General features: G+C 57.1%; 1 protein-coding gene across 1 annotated transcript; it reads right to left on the bottom strand.

Moving 5' to 3' along the window:
* Positions 1–83: 83 nt before the first annotated feature.
* LOC122152985 (scavenger receptor cysteine-rich type 1 protein M130-like) lies at positions 84–15779 on the bottom strand. Its single transcript, XM_042789115.1, is given in 11 exon segments — positions 84–185; positions 966–1041; positions 9933–10029; positions 10239–10322; positions 10754–10849; positions 11577–11714; positions 13383–13697; positions 14052–14366; positions 14452–14544; positions 15352–15535; positions 15537–15779. Coding segments are annotated over 11 exon segments (1743 nt in total).
* Positions 15780–17621: the final 1842 nt, after the last annotated feature.

Genomic DNA, 17621 nt, shown 5'->3' with positions numbered 1-17621 from the left:
TCCTGCACACCTCTCTTGCGAGTTTAAGACCCACCATCTCTTGATCACTGCAGCCATGTGACACCGACCCTCAGTGGAAAAGTTCACGTGCCCATGGTTAGAATTTCCTGGCATTCTGTCTCAAATATTTGCTCCAGAATGCCACAACAGGACACATCAAGCCTCTTATCTTGCTGCACCCATTCCTGGAGGAACAGAGAAGTGACAGGGTTTGACTGTCCCCTTTTCAGTGCTGAGGCAGGATTTGGGGAAGCGCGGTGCTTCTCCCTGCATCAGCTCCTTCATCTCACTGAGAGGTGGGGCTACAACATCTGCTGGGCAACCAGCCCAGGTTCTGGATGCCACCAGTCTTCTCTGGGGACATGCTTCTTTTAGCCACCAGCCGTTGCTGGGTCCTGCTCCACCTGCTGCCAACCCAAGGGCAGCTTCATCGCCCTTCTGGCCTTTGGCAACTTCTGCTCCACGTGGCTTCGTGTCCCTCTGGGCAGCTCTTCTTGCCTGGCTGAGAGCCACTCACAGGTGATCAACAGCCTCCAGAACAGGCGGGAGGGAAGGTGGGCACGAAGGGTTGCACTGGCCTTTCGCCACCAGGAATTGTCTCCTTTGTATCAGCCCTTAGGAAGCCCTGCCAAAGCATCTCCCAAATTCAGTGCTGGCAGGAGGATCTCCTATAGACCCCTCTGGTCTGAGCCTCCTCCAGACGTCTGCACCACTGGGCTGGATGCTCTGCCTGGCACGGGAGGATCAGGCCACTCTCCTTGTACCCACACCATCTCCACCTTGGGAAAGAAACACCTCTAAGATTTGAAGACAGGCTTCAGGCCTGCCCATTGCTCCCACCCCCCACTTCTCTGGATATCCAGAACGACCTGAGGGGTGCTTAGGCTCCTCTTTAATAGGACATAACCAGAGTCTTCACATTTGTCTCAGGAGAAAAAATGGCACCATCCAGACCCCAAACTCACCTGCTTGCAGGTCCTGTACTGCACGGTGGTGATTGGTGTCAGGACCAACTGCCACTCCCAGCTGTACTTCTCAGGGCTGTGGTCACACCATCAGATGACATTTGGGGCACCAAAAAGGAATATTGTGGTTTACCCCCAGCTGACAGTTAAGCACCATGCAGCCACTAATTCACTATCCCCATATGTCCCCTGGTGGGATGTGGAGGAGAATCAGAAAAAAAAAAAAAGTGAAAACAGCAAAAATCCTCATGTGTTAAGAAGAATTTAATAATTGAATCAAGATGTAGTAATAATAATAATATTAATAATAATAATAGAAATAATTGCAATAATTGTAATGAAAAGGAAGATAAAAAAAAGAGAGAGGAGTAAAACCAAAGAAGAAGACAAAGGGTGCCCAGTGCAATTGCTCTGTACCCACTGATCCATGCCCAGCTGGTCCCCCCAAGCACTGATCCACATCTCACGGCCAACCCACCGCCTTCCTCCCTCTTGTTTATATACAGGGCCTGATGTCCTGTGGTATCAAATAGCACTACGGCTTGTTCGGGTCAGCTGTCCTGGCCATGCTCCCTCTGAGATTCTTGTGCCCCCCCTCACTGGCAGCATGGGAAACTGAACAATCCCTGACTTAGGATAAGCCCTGCTCAACAACAACTAAAACATCCCTGTGTTCTCAACATTATTCTCATCCTAAACCCAAAGCACAGCACTGTAACAGCTGTTAGGAAGAAAATTAACTCTGTCCCAGCTGAAATCAGGACTTTGCAGATTGCTTTTCTTGGTAAGCCTGGCTCCTTGCAACCCTTTTTGTCAAATAGGCAAGTTCTTATGGGCCCCACTGCCCTCTGCATCTGACATGCACACCAGCTGGTTGGATCATTTGGCCTCTGTGACCAAAGGCCATGGGTCATGCTCATGACCCAGGCCTTTTGCAAGCAACAAATTCCTTCCTGTTTTTCTTTGCAGTCACATGAACTAGGATTGGAAATGTCAGGCTGTGCTCTACCTGTTGTGACAAACTGCTCAGCCCTCATCACGATCTGCCTTCAACGAAAAAGACTTTTCAGCGTGCACAACATTCTTGTCGGGGTGGCTTCTGCATCTGTGCCTCCGCTGCCTGCTGGCAGGAGTTTGCTGCAAGTTTTGGAAAGCAGCAAATGCTACTTTTTGTCGCTCCTATCCCCAAAATTGACGTTGTCATTGCCCAATAAGGTGTGGTACTGACCTTCTGAGTCACATAGATTTAGGTCAACCTCGCTGCTCATTGTCTTCCTGTGAAGTTCAGTGTGACTGAGGATGAGCTAGCTCATTGTTACAGTGGTGCTTTCCACCTTCGTCATCACTTCCATTAAATGAACATTTCTTTTTCTTACCCATACAGCCATACATCCACTCAAGTTATTGTCTTCTCAGAGGAACCATCTGCACACGTGCCTTAAATGCTGATGTGCTGGAGCTTCAGTGCACAGGGACCTTGAGATACTTGGGGCTTTGGCCAGCAGGAACCTCAAGTTGTACAAGGAGAAGGGGAAAAGTGGGACTGGACCAGCAGAGGAGTGAGTCTGAGGAGAAGGCCCTGGGCACTGTGAGTGATGCCATATGTGCTGCTGGTAAAGGCTCACCATGAATAGAGCCAGCTCCTGCATATGGAGTTGCATTGTAGCATGACCATCGAGACACAGGGAGTTATCATCCCCCTCGACTCAACACTGGTGTGGCCACACCTGTAACATACTCCCGGTCTTCCAATTCTGAGGAGCAGGAAGGAACGGGAGAGTGCCCAGAGGATGTCTGCAAAGGTGGGTTTAGGAGCATGAAGCACATGAAGTGTGTGGAGTAGCTGAGGGACCTGGGCTTCCTTGTCCTGATGGTGTGGAAGGTCGTGCGGGAGTAAAAAGTAGCTTGAAATTAGGAGTTTGGGGTGGTTTCAGAGATGGTGGAGCTTTTCTTTGTAGTGGGAAACCACCTGAGAAAGGAAAAGCATCACAAAGTGTAGCTTGGGAGGTTGAGACTGGACAGGAGGAGAAAAAAATGTCCCTTAAAGGGTAATTGCTGTGATGCCAGAGGTCACCCAGAGCCTGGATCAGTGCAGTGCTTTGTGTTCCAAGGAACAGGCAGGGAGGAAGGAGAGATCTCAGGAAAGGCAGGGAGATGCCATAGGTTGGGTGTCCACAGCCTGGGGGTCTCTGTCCCCTTGTCTATGGCAGTTGTCTCTGCTACCAAGGCCTGAAAGGAGACATGATAATCGCATGGAACTGGGGCCTCCTGGCTTCCTTGAAGCCCCCCAGGGAGGCTGGGAGCTGTGGTATCACTGTCCTCCACTCAGCATTGCCCACCCCACCCCACAGTGCCCCAGGAAGAGCCCTGAGCCAGTGTGAGGGACGGGATCCCCCTTCTTGGGGCTGACCACTTGGCATGATAAAATATATCAAGTTTTACTCAGCATCAACTCCCCTTGCACAGTGCCTTTGCCTACCTGTACTCACAGCCTCCAATTTTCTTCTCTAACTAATCCATGGGGACACCTGGTCTGTAATGGGCCTCAGAGGGGCCAATTAACACTCCAAGACACTTTGGCTTTTGCTTCTGACTGTAACCCCTTCAGAGGTTGGTTCAGGTCCTCTCAGTATCTGAGGTTCAAGCACCAAATACACCCCGGGTCTCATTAAAATGCAGAAAACCTGAACGAGCCACATCTCTTCCATCAATTATTTCAGGACTTCCAGGCTTGTACAGCTAATTAGAGAGGCTTCAGCAGTCTACTTAAAGTGGAAGATTTTAATGACAACTTCGTAAATATTTTTTTTTTCTTTGTTCATTTTAAAGGGGTTTTTAATCCTTTCTTAATTTTACAGAAGTGAGAGAAGCTTTCTCCAATTCTGATGGTCTTCTACGGAGGACAGGAAATGTAGCAACAGCGGTCTCCTCATGGTCCCCCACTGTATGGGAAACTTTCCTCCCCACCTCCCCAGCCCCACCATTTCCCTCAGGGGCTGCCTGGGACTTGCATTCTTCTACATCAGACTTCCTCACTGATGTTCACAGCTGAATGTTACAGCTCCTTTGCACCAATTCCCACCTGATTTACCCTGAGACTTGACTGTAAATAGTCACAGGAATATTATTAATTTTGAAGAAACGGAAGTAAAATATGAAACAAATTATTAAAAAACAAACAAACAAACAAACAACATTGAAGTCCTCAACTGTATGCCAAGTCCAAGCCTCCACTAAGGTCTACCTTCCTCAAGTGATGACCATAAAAGAAATATGCTAGACAAATAGATAGGAAATTATAACTATACGCACAATTAGCAAGTTGGCTAAAAAGAGAGTTTGGCAGTTTAAATCAACTTTTCCACCTTCTTGGCCAAATTTCTAGGCCAGAGCCTTGTTACGACCTCATGCCTCTAGTGATCTCCCTGTCTATCTTCCTGTGCCTCCTTATTCCATGCCCACCTCTAGCAAATTAATTTGGGGTGTTGTGGGTAACATTTTACAGGCAACAGAAAAATCATTTGTCAATGTTCAAAGCATTTCTGAGGTATAACTGAGAAAGAAATGCACTTATTTTACATCATGTGGTTGTTAAAAACATTATATTTAACAAAACCCATCCTCGAAACAGCCTGTTCTAAAAGCCCCCCTGCGACTGGACAGAAATTAAGATGCAAGAATAAACTAATTATAGTTTCTGCACTCTAACAAGCTCCCAGGGGAAAGTTACTGAGTCTGGAGAGCTATGGGAGGAATAAAGAGTCTTTGGGGTTTAGTGGGGTATGCTGAGGGGTTTGGGTGAGGAAGCTCCCTCAGGAGATTGATGTGAGCCTCTCTGGGGGCTGATTAGAGCAGAAGAACAGAGGCAAGTGACTTCAGGGTGACAAAGAAAGGAGACAGAGACATCCTGTGTCGTGTACCCCCTTGGATGTGCCCTGCCAAGGGGCTCAGTGCTAATTCCCAGCCCATCTGAATGGTGATGCCTTTGGTCATCAGCAGCTGAGGTTTTCCCCCGGTCACTCTGAGGACAAATACACGCAGAGTGCCACATCCTTGCCCCTCAGGCCTGGCACTTCGCAGCTCCCCCTAAACCTTTGCCTATAGCCTAACACCTAACCCTGAAAGGTGAGCTCTCATCCTTAGCCCTGCCCTGATCACTGAAGCTGAAAACCTCACCAGATACCTGAAATCTAAGCCCTACCTACCTCCCTAATCCTTTCCCTCAACACCCCTCATCTTCAACCAAGTCTTTCCCTGTGCTGGCCTAACCCTGGGCAACAGCCCTGGGTGGGGTGCAGCTCAGCAGAAAAGGCCCTGGGGGTCATGGTGGACAACAAGCTGCACATGAGTCAGCGGTGACGGCTGGCAACCCAGAAGGCCAACAGCATCCTGGCTGTCTGAAGAGGAGCATGGCCAGGAGATGAGGGGGAAGGATTCCTCCGATCCCATTCAGTGCTTGCTAGACCACATGCCCAGTACTGCACTGAGTTTGGGGCCTCCTGCCCCCAGTACAGGAAGGACATTGATCAACTGGAGCAAGATCAATGAAGAGGCACCAATACAGTCGGGCATGTGTAGACGTGCAGGGGGATGGAGAGCTTCCCACCTGAGGAAAGGCTGAGGGAACACTCTCCAGTATGGAGACGAGAAGGCTTTGGGAAACCTCGTAGGAGCATTTCAGTACCTGTCAGGCAGCTAAGAAAATAGAGCCAGGCTCTTCATCATGGTGGATGGTGGGAAAAGGAGAGGCAAGGGACAAAATGGAAAGAATATTCAGGCAGGAGATGAGGACCATGAGGTCATAACCATGAGGTCACTTACACACTGGAAGAGGTTATCTTGAGAGGCTCTGCAACCCAGACCCTTGGAGGTTTCCAAGCCTCCTTTCCCCCTACATATGGTCTCCCAATATTGAACAAAAAGCTCTGGCTCAGACAAGAATGAGGCAAAAGCCTATGGCACCAACACGAGCTCTTCCTCCCCTGGCCCTTCACTTCTCTGTGAGAGGTGTCTGCCACCAATCCCACACTTCTTTCTTCCTCAGCCTTTGCAGCTGCATGTGCCTGGCCTGCTCACTTGACTTTGCAACCATCACCTTTGTATTTAAGGCCCAACACATATCTTGTCACGCCCACTGTAAGCTGGCACCCACCCCGCAACTGGAGCCCACCTGGCCACAGGGGCAGGGAGAGGCCAGGCGCACTCTGCTTGAACTGGGCACAGCTTTTTCCTGGGAACGTCCCCAAGGAGCTCTCCTCATGTGTGTCAGGCTGTGGCCTGGCACGGGTGGCACAGGGACAAGGGCTGCTGGGTCAGGGCTGAAGTAGCTCAGCTGGGAGAGCGTTAGACTGAAGATCTAAAGGTCCCTGGTTCAACCATGGGTTTCAGCAATGCTTTTCTCCCTTAGGGTCTTGCAGAGCCCGTCTGCCTTTGTCCATCCTGCCCTGGCCCTCCTCGCTCCTTCCCCTCTTGCCAGAGCACTGCCCGTGTGCTGTAGCTGCACATCTACAGGTTAGAAGGAGCCTTCCTCTTGCACCACAAGCCCCCAGCCTTCCGCTGGGCAGGACTCTCCACTCAGTGTGTCTTTGGGGTGTTCTCCAGCTGGGTCTCCTTCCCTGCTCCACAGGGATCGGGATCTCTCCACTCAGGGGTCTCTGCAAAGACTGTCTCTCTCCTCATGGTCATTCTCACTGGTGCACAGACTGCTCCCCTCCTCACACACATCCTTCACCTCAACCTCAGTTCCCAGACCAGGGCACACTGCCCACAGGGAGGCCATCGTCTCCGCAGTCCCAGGGAGAGGCACTCCTTGCAGCTGAGCAGCACAATTGTCCCATGTTTACTACCACGAAGATACCACCCCTGCATGTGGTCAGGCTCTCAGCCTTGGAGTTAACAGCTGCCCGTGCTCAGCCACCCTGCCACGGAGACCCCAGCCAGTGCTGTCCCAGGGCACTGCTTTGCTGTCAGGACAGGCCTCAGCACTGGAGGAGTGGGGAGGTCCCTGAGCCCAACCCACACCCGCAGCCCCAGGGAGATGGAAGCCTGCTGTCCACCTCACCTCCTGGGATGCTGGTGGGAGGAGTGGTGCAGGGCAAGGCCCAGTGACTAGAGGAGGGGTTATGGGATTTCTGCCCCTGTGTGCCCCCACCACACACCCTGGGATGTCATCAGAGCCTGGGGGCACCTCGCCCTGTTGCACTGCTCCTCCTTGGGAACAGGGAGCCCAAACTCAGAGAAATAAGGCTGCTCTCCCATGGGCTTTCCACATCTGAGCTCTGCCCAGTGTGGGGCAGCGGTGCTGAGGGCTGGGGTCTCACTGCGACCCCCCTCAGGTAGATCATCAGGAGCTGCAGGAGCAGACACAGATCTGGGGCACAGTGGCAATCCTGCTTTGATGCAGAGAAGGGACCCATCTGGGAGGGCCATCCTATTAGGTCCCAAAATGCATGAAACAGGTTCTTTCTGCTCAGGGGTGCTGCCCCCTCAAGCACACCCACGCCTGGGGCTTATTTCCTCAAGGAGAAAGAGGCAAACCTCTACCAGGTGCCAGATTATGGGAAAAATATTACACCTGTGGGAGGGCAGAGCTGGTGGGGCAGTCACACCGGACAGGCACTGGGCTCTTCTCCCCAGTTCCCACTTGGGGCACCTGGAGTGTGCAGATCAGTGTCCATACTGTCCAGAGGCCCCCACCATCCCGTGTTCAGAAGATAACACTCCCCTCTTCTTTACTTCACCTTTATACCTTATTTCTCTGAGATGCAGGGCTGGAGCTTATCCCAGTGGGAGTTGTCCAGGCTGTGTTTGCAATGCCCATGGATGTCACGCATCATTGTGGGGGTCTTGCCCTGGGAACACTGCTCTCCCATGGGGGCTGCCAGCAGGAAGGCTCTCAGGTGTGGGGCAGAGGGATGTGTGAACCTCGGCTCCCCCCAGGTGCCCCCAGGGTCAGCCCAGGGGTGGAGGAGCTCCCAGCAGGGAATGGGGCAACACTGCTATAGCAGAAGATGTTGGCAACGTCTGCCTCCTCTCCACTTCTGCTCCAGGGCCAGATCCTGCTGTTTGCAGCACTATGGAGCTGCAGCTACTCCCCACAGGCAATCCTGCCTACAGACACCCAACACACCTTCCAGCCTGCAGCAGAGAAGCCCATTGGTGAAGAGCCGGTGGAGTGCGGAGACCCACCAGCGGGAACAGGGAGGGCAGTTGGGCAGTTTGGGCGCCAGGTCCTGCCCAGGTGCCAAACTCTTCTCCCAGCCTGGCTTCTGCACAAAGTTTCTGTGCCGTGGGTGCTGGGGCAGGTGAAACCCCAGCTGAGGGAGAGGGACCGGGACCCTGGCTCAGCTCCCAGCAGCACCTGTTTTAGTGGAGGGACACAAAATCTCCACTGCCATGGAAATGTGCCCACATGAGCATCCTCCCAGATGGGTCCTTCTCCAGGCCAGGGGCTGGAGCACAGCTTTTGGCTGCCGCACGCGTCTTGTGGGGAAGCTTTCTCCAACCCCCTGGCCCTCTAACAGCGCTGAGGGAACGGTGCCCTCATCCTCGGTGCTCCCAGCCCTCACGTACCTGCCCACAAGTACTGCCCCGCACACAACCCAAACTGACATACCTGGCAAGGCAGCAGGGGGGCAGGGGTGGGAGCTGCAGGGGAGCAGGAGGAGGGTTTCCCAGGGCTGCTCTGGGTCTGCAAGGCAGGAGGAACAGCCCATGGAGACTGGGGTCCTGGCAGAGCATGAGGAGAGAGAATCCCAGCCACGTGTTTCCCAGGAGGTGGCTCTGCACCCTGTCCCACGGCAGTGGGGAGCAGAGCTGCCTCCCAAGCATTGTGGGAAGTAATCCGCGGGCCATGATCCCACCTGGGGCTGGCTGGGGTTTTCAGGGACCTGCGGTCACCTTAGTGCTCGCTTCTGTGAGACAAAAGTCCCAGGGCTCACCCTGACATGGCAGCTCTGTCGTGGCCTCTGCATGGTGGGATCAGTGTGGCCCAGGCAGGGCCTGGGGGAAAGAGCAGCTGGAACCCTTGGGGGAAGAAATGGGTGCTCCCACTGGGGTGCATCATGGGACCTATCAGAGAGTCACTTTGATTAGAAACTGCCTGTGGGCAGCAGGATGGATGTCTCTCTCACCAAGATTATTCCCCAGGGACCATGGCCTCACGCAGCCCCACAGGCTGACCCTGAGCCTGCTGTCCCTGAGACGTGTCCCTTCCTTGCCATGGTGTCTCTGTTCTCTGCTCCCCCTGACCAGCCTCAGGGAGATGCCCTGACACCTGGCAGGGAAGCATCAGCTCTGGGTCAAAGCCCCCAGAGGCTTTTAATAAGCAAATATAAGAATGCACAGCATAAAAATGGGAATAAAAACGGAGGAAACTCCCAGCAGTTTCTGCTGCCCATGGCTCAAGGGAGACAGTCCCCTGGTGCTCGCGGCTCTCCCAGCTGCACAGACCTCTCCTCCCTCCCGGCTGCACCCAGCTGTGCAGCAGGGATGGGCTCTCCTGGCCTGGGGCTCAGGGACTGCTGTGCACCAAGCTCGGGTGTCACAGCCTTTGCGTCCTCACAGGGAAGTGCCACAGGCACCTCTTCAGCATCATCATAGCCCATGCTCCCCGGGGACAGGGACGAGGTGTCTCCTTCAGCTCCAGGGACGTCGGCACTTCTCCAGGAGCGCAGGCTGCCCCCTGCAAGCAGCAAGGTCGGACGTTTCAGTTCACTCCATGGGGTCTGTACACCACCACCCTCCCTGCTCCTCACCACATTCAGCTCCTTCTCCCACCCCCGGGCCTTTCAAGGAAAACTCCCATGCCAGGTTCCCTCTTCCCTGCAGGTTTGGGTGTCAGTAGGGTAGTGACTTGAGGGGCACCAGGGATGGCACCCTAGGAACAGGCAGCGCTCTCTTTCCCTCTCACCTCCAGGTGCAGCCCTGGGCCCTGCTCCCTCCTCTGGCATCCTGGGCATTTCCCACTCTCCCTGCCCAGGCACATCATCCTCCCCCGCATCAGGAACCTCCCTGGCATCATCGTAGCCATCTGCTGGGTCACCTCCGGGCAGGACAAGGACGTCTGAAAGGAGAGGGGAGTTGGTGACAGTGAGAAGATCTGTCCTGCAGAGCAGAGGATGGGAGGATGTGCAGGGACACAGAGCGCAGACACTGGGCTTGGCAGAACCACAAGTGATGCCCATATCCTCCCCTTCTCCGATGGTGACACTCAGGGACACCTCTGTCCACCCCATGTCTGCAGGGAGATCAACCCCTTCCTGCCTCCGTTACCTGGTGCTGATCCCAGACCTTTCTCCTCCTCACTGACCCTAGGGTGGGGCTGCAGCTGGGTCAGGGACTCCTCTGAATAGGAGCCTGGAGAGATGCACAGCGGGTGTTATGGAGCAAGCCCCACTGACGTGGTTCACGGTCAGCGCTGCTGGGGAAGGGGGACCCACAGAGCTGGGGCTGTGTGGGGAGGAGGGCTGGGAATTCACCCTGATCCCCCGGGACAAACCCTGTCTCAAAGGAGCTTCCAGAGCTGGCCCAGGACAGCCCCTTCCCTCGCTCCTCGGGTGTCTCATGGGGTGCAGGGGCAGGAAGAGAAGGGCTGTCCAGCTGGAACAGTCAAAGCTGACTGGGAGAAAGCTTCTCTCCTGGGATCAGGACCTGGATGCTCTCCCCACAGCTCCCACAGCCCCAGCACTACAGGCACCACAGGCTGGGGGGCTTCAGAGGGTCAGCTCTGGGTTGGGGCCAGAGGAATGGGTCCTGCAGATGTGCCTCCAGGGAAGACCCACACCCACCTGAGCGATCAAACCTGGCCCGTTTCTCCCACGCTGGGCTGTACCCGATCTCCTCGTACACAGCCTCGGGGAAGGGCTCCTGGGCTCTGCTGGAGCCTGGGGACAGAGGCAGGGCTGGCACAGGGACAGGCAGAGGGGCAAAGGGACCTCACTGTGCTCCCCCAAAACGGTTCCTTGGGCCACCTCAGGACAGGTCCAACAGCACAGCCCCACTGTGCTGTCCAGGCACATCTATCACATCCCCAGTGAGGGCAACATCGATGTGAAGATCATCTGGGGCAGCGTCACCCTCACATCATCCCTTTGGAGACAGCGCTCATGCCCCTCTGGCCTGTGTGCCATGTCCCCCTTGTCTCACCCTGGATCTGTTCCCACCTTTCCTCTCCACCTGGAGCTTGCTCCTACCTGCCCCACGGGTCTATAGTAGGGCCCCTGTCCTGCCAGGGTGTGGGCAGGGCTGGGCAGAGGGACAGCCTGAAGGCCTGACACCACGGTGATGGACCCTGCTTCCCCACACTCCTCCTAGCATCTCTCTTTCCCCAGAGCCCCCTCCAGCACTACCGAGAGCACTGCCAGCCTTGGCCATCCCCACTCTGCCATTTCTCTCCTCGCCCCATGGCTAGCTCACCCCACCTCAGGGCTCTCTCCACCCCTTGCTGCTGGTGCCCCACAGCCAGTCACTCAATGGGGCAGCACATGTGACAGGTAGCAGCACACAGTCTCACCCTCCCGCTCTGCCTGTGCCCCTTGCTGACACCCCCCGCAGCACCCCACAGCCCTGCCAGGAGGTATCTCCCCCCGGCACCTCTGGGCAAGGACCCACCTCTGCGCCCAGCCCTGGCGCTCAGCACTTGCCCAGCCAGGAGGGCCAGGAGCAGGCAGACAAGGGTCCCCAGGATGATGCACATGATGACGGGCACTGAGACTCTCCCGCTGCTGCTCTGATGGCCTCGGGTGGGATCTGCATGGGAGAGAACTTGGAAGGGGCAGCACCAGTGCTAGCCGCATCATGCAAAGCAGAAGCAGGTGGAGGCCCCAGGGGTGAGTGACAGGGAAGCTTCCACCCTCCTTGGGTAAATTACAGCTCTCCCCAAACCCCTGCCACCACTCCAGTATCTCCTCCAGGCAGTTTCACACCCCAGCTAGGAGCCCCTTCCATCCAGCTGTGGGTCACAGCCTGGCCCCGGGGGTACCCAGCCTGGGGGGAGGACAAGTTACCTGCTCGGGGTGGGGGTGTTGCCATCCTGGGTGTAGCTGCAGAGGAGGAAAAGGAGAGCTGGGCTGAGAGACGTGGGTGTGTGGGTATCAGGAAACCTCCTCCCCAACACACCGTGTGTGTGTGTGTGTGTGTGTGTGTGTGTGTGTGTGTGTCTCTCGATATCCCTGACACATCCCACCCAAATTGCCCCTCCTGTAGTGCCAGAAAGGGAGGCCAGGGCAGAGCCCAGCACCTCTGCTCTGGGAGGCAGGCAGGATGGCAGAGGCAGCCCAGGGGATAGCCCTGGGGCTGCAGGGCCCCACGGGCAGTGGCCAGAGCACGGCCAGTTACACCGAGGCTGCTCCCTGCCTGGCACCAGGGCTCCTGCACTCCAGAGGAACGTTCTTTCTCTCGGGAGGTCAGGGGCCATGCCCGGACCACGTGGACAGAAGGCCTTCCCTAGCTCCCTGCTAATACCCGAGCAAGGGCTCCCAGCCCTGCCACTCACCTGAGCAGCGCACGGCAGCATCTTCCTTGTGCCGGCAAGCCCCGCTGTCCCCGGGCCGGGCCCAGCAGTCCTGCAGGGACTGGCTCCGTCCCCCGGCACTCCACCTGCTCCAGCCAGATGGGGCCCGTCCCCATCCCAAACGCAGCCTCATGCAGGGCAGACACCACAGGGCCACAGCCCAGCTGCCTGCACGCCACCTCGGCATCCTGCATGTCCCACGAGTCGTCGCACACCGTCCCCCAGGAGCCACGGTGCCAGACCTCCACTCTGCCCGAGCACCCGTCCTTGCCTCCCACGGCACGAATCTTCTCCCTGGCTGGAGAAAGGAAAGACCTCCCATGGCACCGGGAGAGCAGGAAGAGCCCTGCCAGACACAGAGGGGACCTCCCTACCTGTGCAGCTCGTGGAGTTGGGGCACGGCACCAGCGGAGTCGGGTGCATTTCTGGCTGTCCCCCTGAAGAAGGAAACACTGTGGTGACGGGGCTGGTTTGGGGGATCATGTAGAAGAGAGCAGGGCTAAGCTCTGCTCAGGCCTCCCTGCACCATCTGGGGCACGGCAGCAACTGAAACCCCATCATCCATGGGACACGTGCAGGACTGTGGGGGGACCCTGATTGCTCAGCCCCAGAAGGTCCCTGGTTCACAGAGCAGCAGTAGCTTGTCTATGGAGGGGAGGCTCTTCTGAAGCCTGTCGGGTCTCTTCTGAGACCTCACCTGGAGATGCCTCTGCTTCCTGCAGGCACTGCTGGCAACCCCCAGTTGCAGGCAACTGCTGCTGGACATGTGTGGCCGCGGTCATGTTTCTGCCACTGGGTCTGGCATGGAAAGTAAAAGCCTCTCCAAGCTCTTTCTCTGTGTTTGGCCATGCCCCGTGGGGAGCAGGAGCTGGGGTGACACTGGTGCCTGGGTGCCTCAGAGTTACCATTGCAGGTGATGCGGATCTCCTCTTCCAGGTATTCACATGACTGTGGGTTCCAGGGTGTGGAGGGACACTGCCAGAAAGAGCTGTTTGTCTCCCCACACTGCACGCGATCCAGCCAGGCAGGGCCAGACACCCTGCCAGAGGGCAGGTGTGTTTCCAGGGATCCTCCGTCCCCGCAGCCCAGCTCCTTGCACGCCAGTGTCACCGTGTTGTCAGTGATGGAGTTAGAGCAAATGCTCCCCCATGTCCCGTTGTAGAAAACCTGCAGGCGCCCGGAGCAGCCGTCGCTGTTCTCCAGCCTCAGGGCCACGAACTCTGGGAAGAAAAGGCCCCAAAGCGGGAACAGGCTGATCTGGGGCTGTGGGAGCCAGGACACCTCTACATCCCTCCAGGACCTCAGCCAGGCAGGGGCAAGGCCACCACATCCCCCTTGCACCCAGGGGCAGAGAGAAGTCCCGGATTTACAGCCAGCCCTGCCCTTCCCGCGAACCCTCGGGGACAGCTGAGCTCCCCAGGGATCCCCCGTGGGACTGAGGGTGTCCATGCACGGGTGGGCCTCGGGCAGGAGCTCAGAGGCATCCAGGGGCAGCCTTGGCCATGGTCGGCTCTCCCCGCGTCCTGCCCTCCCCGGGACCAGGCTCCCACCACAGCTCCTGAGGTGGCACAGACCTGAGCAGATGACTCCCGCATCCTCTTTGTGCCCGCAGTCGTGCTGCCCCCAGGGCCCAGCCGGGCAGTCCCAGAGAGCAGCTTCGGCCCCGGAGCAGTTCACACCATCCAGCCAGATCTGCCCGGAGCCTTCCCCGAAACGAGCGGAGCCGGCTGCCTCCACTGCCTCTCCGCAGCCCAGCTGGTGGCAAACGACGGCGGCATCAGACAGGTCCCAGCCGTCGTCGCAGACAGTCCCCCAGATGCCCTGGGAGTAGATCTCCACTCTCCCTGCACAGCGCCCGGCCCCGTTCACCAGCCGGACCCGCCGGCTCCCTGCAGCGGGTGGAAACCCCAGTCGCTGTCAGGGCCTGCCCGCCTGCGCAGACCGTCACCTGGGCGCCTGGGCAGTGCCACTCACCCCAGCAAATGACTCCCACGTCCTCCGCAAGCCCTGCCGCCAGCGCAGTGCCGGGCAGGGAGGTGTTGCAGAGGGTCAGCTTGGCCTCGTGCCCTGCACACCGGACCCCTCGCAGCCCCACGGGGCCCGTCCCTCGCTCAGGCTTTGGGGGGTTGTAGGCTGTCCCTGCCTCTCCGCACTGCAGCTGCCGGCACACCACGCTGGCCTCCTGCACGTCCCACTGCTCATCCAGGACTCTGCCCCACGCCCCATCCTGGAAGATCTCCACTCGTCCGTCGCACCGGCTCCCTCCGCCCACCAGCCGCAGGGATCCAAAGCCGGCTGGGCCTGGGGAGAGCAGAAATGCCACGGCCATCGGCGGCACCGGGAGCATGGCACCCTGCAGGGAGCAGGGCAAGGGGGGATTTTCAACCAAACGGGACAAGGTGGAGCCTTGTGCTGACGAGAAGTGAGGGCAAAGCCTGGGCCCTCTCTGCAGCTCACAGCCAGGTCAGCTGCTGCTGGGGGCACCAGCTCCTGCCTGGGTGGGGGGATGAGGCTCTGCAGGGCTCTCTGTGGGGACGGGATGCGGTCGGCTGCAGCCAGAGGGATGGAGCAGAGCCCTGCAGCCCTGTCCTGGGCTCGCTGCACAGTACGAGGACAGAGGAGCCCGGGCCTGGCGGTGGTGCTGGGGCCTAAGCCACTGCCCTGGGGGCAGATGCCTGCCTCCGTTCAGTCCTCAGCTCTCCCAAAGTCGAGCGGTCAGTCTGAGCAGGGAAAGCCCTCCAGACAGTTCCTGGGGAAGCCAGGGTTTCCCCAAGGAGAAATTCAGCCTGATACGGCCATGGAACCCCTACTTTTAGTGGCTATGTTGCACACAAGTGACAAATGGAGTTTATGCAGCATTTTTCCAGCACTAACCTGAGCAAAGGACAGCAGCAGCGTTCCCTTGGGAGCACGGCGAGGCGCCCAAGGTGGTCACTGGGCACTGCTGCAGGAGAGCTTCAGTCCCGTCACAGTGGAATGAGTCTCTCCAGACAGGGCCAGTTTCTCTCCCAAAATATTCTCCTCCAGGAATGGACTCAGCAAACCCGCAGTTGAGTTGACTGACAGAGAACGTGGGCATCCGAGAGGTCCCAGCGGGAGGCACAGAGGGTCCCCCAGGTTCCCAGCACCTGGACCTCAACCCTCCCCGCACACACTGTGCTGCCATTCACCAGTCTGATCCCTGTGTACTCTGGGGACAGATGTGGAGAAAAGAGAGTGGATTGGTGCTCCTGTACCCTCAGTAGCTGGTGGAGGGGCCAGAGGGACCACATGTCTTTGTTCTCCTTCTGCAGTATTGTCATGCTGCAAACAAACCCATCAACCCCTCCTGTCCTCACACCCGGCCCAGCACAGTCCCTGCTCTGTTCCCCAACCCCTACCACAGCCCCGGTGTTCAACAGCCCACCCTGAGTCCTTACCTGTGCAGTTCACAACAGCGCTGTTTGCGTGGGTGCAGGGCTTGTCCCGGGGGGGCCCTCTGGGGCAGGAGGTGAGGAGGGATTCATTCCCCACACACCGCAGCTCTCCATCCCACATGGGACCCACCCCTTCTCCAACGTGACTTCCTCCAGCGACAGGCAGGGCTACGCCGCACTGCAACTCCCTGCAGAGCACGTCAGCAGCCTTGGGACCAAAGTGGGAATCACAGACACTTTTCCACAGGTCCCCGTCACGGATCTCCACACGTCCTGAGCAGCGGTTCTTCCCTTCCACCAGACGGAAAAATCCTGGAAATAAATCAACTGGGAGTTCCCAGAGCCTTGTGGCATTCCCATGCCCACATCCCAGACCATCTCCACGCAAACTGTGACAAAAATCGCTCACTGCACATCTCAGAAGAAGCTATTTAAGGAGTGATGGTGTCACAAAGGCATCCATGTCAAGTTACACACTTTCTCTCCACCATCACAGCACTCAGGGGTGTGTGTCTATTGCAGACCCACAGCAGAGTCTGCAAACCACGTTGGCACCGTTGGGACCAAAGTGTGAGTCACACACGCTGTCCTCATCATGGATCACTATACGTCCTCAGGAGGACCGGTGCCCTTAGAGCAGCCGGACAGATTCTGGACCAACCAATGACCCCTGAGAGTTCCCACAGCCATCTGGCAATACCATGACTACATGCCAGCTGATCTCCAAGGTGGCCACAGGCAAAAAAACCCTACGACATCCCCAGCTGCTCTCAGGGGGTGCTGGTGGCACAAACACATCAGCCAAGGGACCTGTGTCTGCTAAGGGGGACAACCGCAAAGTAGCTCCCCATCTCACGCCCTTCCACAGGACGGTGGGTGGCCACAGGAGTCACTTCTGGTGCCTCTGGCATGGGGACAGCTGGCCCTGAGCACTGCCAGACAGCTCCTGGGTGAACAGGAGGAGAAAGATGGCAATCAACAGACCATGCAGGGCAGGGATGGAGGGTTCATCTGCACCAGCTCAGGGACCAGGCACAGTAAGGCACCCTTGGGCAGGTTCCCACTGGCTTTCCCCAGGGACTGGGGACACCAGTAATGACAGTTCCAGCTCAGCAGTGTGACTGGCCACACTGGGCAATGCTCCGATGCCTGACTGTTGCTCCCTGAGGGCACAGCCAGGTTCCTTCCACAATCTGAGCCCCAGAGGTATGGAATAGGTTGTCATCTTACCTGAACACACCACTCCAGCATCATCAAAATGACCACAGTCATGTTCACCCCATCCTCCATGTGTGCAGTCAGACAGGGCAGATTCGGTGCCATTACAGCCAACATCATCCATCCAAATGGGGCCAGATCCTGGCCCAAAGTGTCCGTATTGAGGAGCTTCAACAGCAGACCCACAGCCCAGCTGTTTACAAACCACTGCTGCATTCTTCATGCTCCAGTAGTGACCACACACAGTCCCCCACTTGCCCTGTTGTTTCACCTCCACTCTCCCAGCACAGCGCCTGCCGCCGTCTGCCAGCCTCACCTCCACAGCACCTTCAAACACTGACACAGGACCAGTAAGGACAGCGCTCAGCCCCAGCACTGCGGGTCTGGGGAAGCCCTGTGCAGGTGGAGTCAGAGGCACCAGGGTGGGAGCCCACTCCCCTCCAGGCTGTCCCCAGGGCAGTTCAGGAGTCCCTTCTCTCCTCATGGGCTGTGCAAGACTGGGGGTGCCCA

The sequence above is a fragment of the Tyto alba genome, unplaced genomic scaffold, assembly GCF_018691265.1.
Source record: "Tyto alba isolate M040663 unplaced genomic scaffold, T.alba_DEE_v4.0 Super-Scaffold_15, whole genome shotgun sequence".
Classification (NCBI taxonomy): Eukaryota; Metazoa; Chordata; class Aves; order Strigiformes; family Tytonidae; genus Tyto; species Tyto alba.
This window is presented reverse-complemented; position numbering and strand designations above follow the sequence as displayed.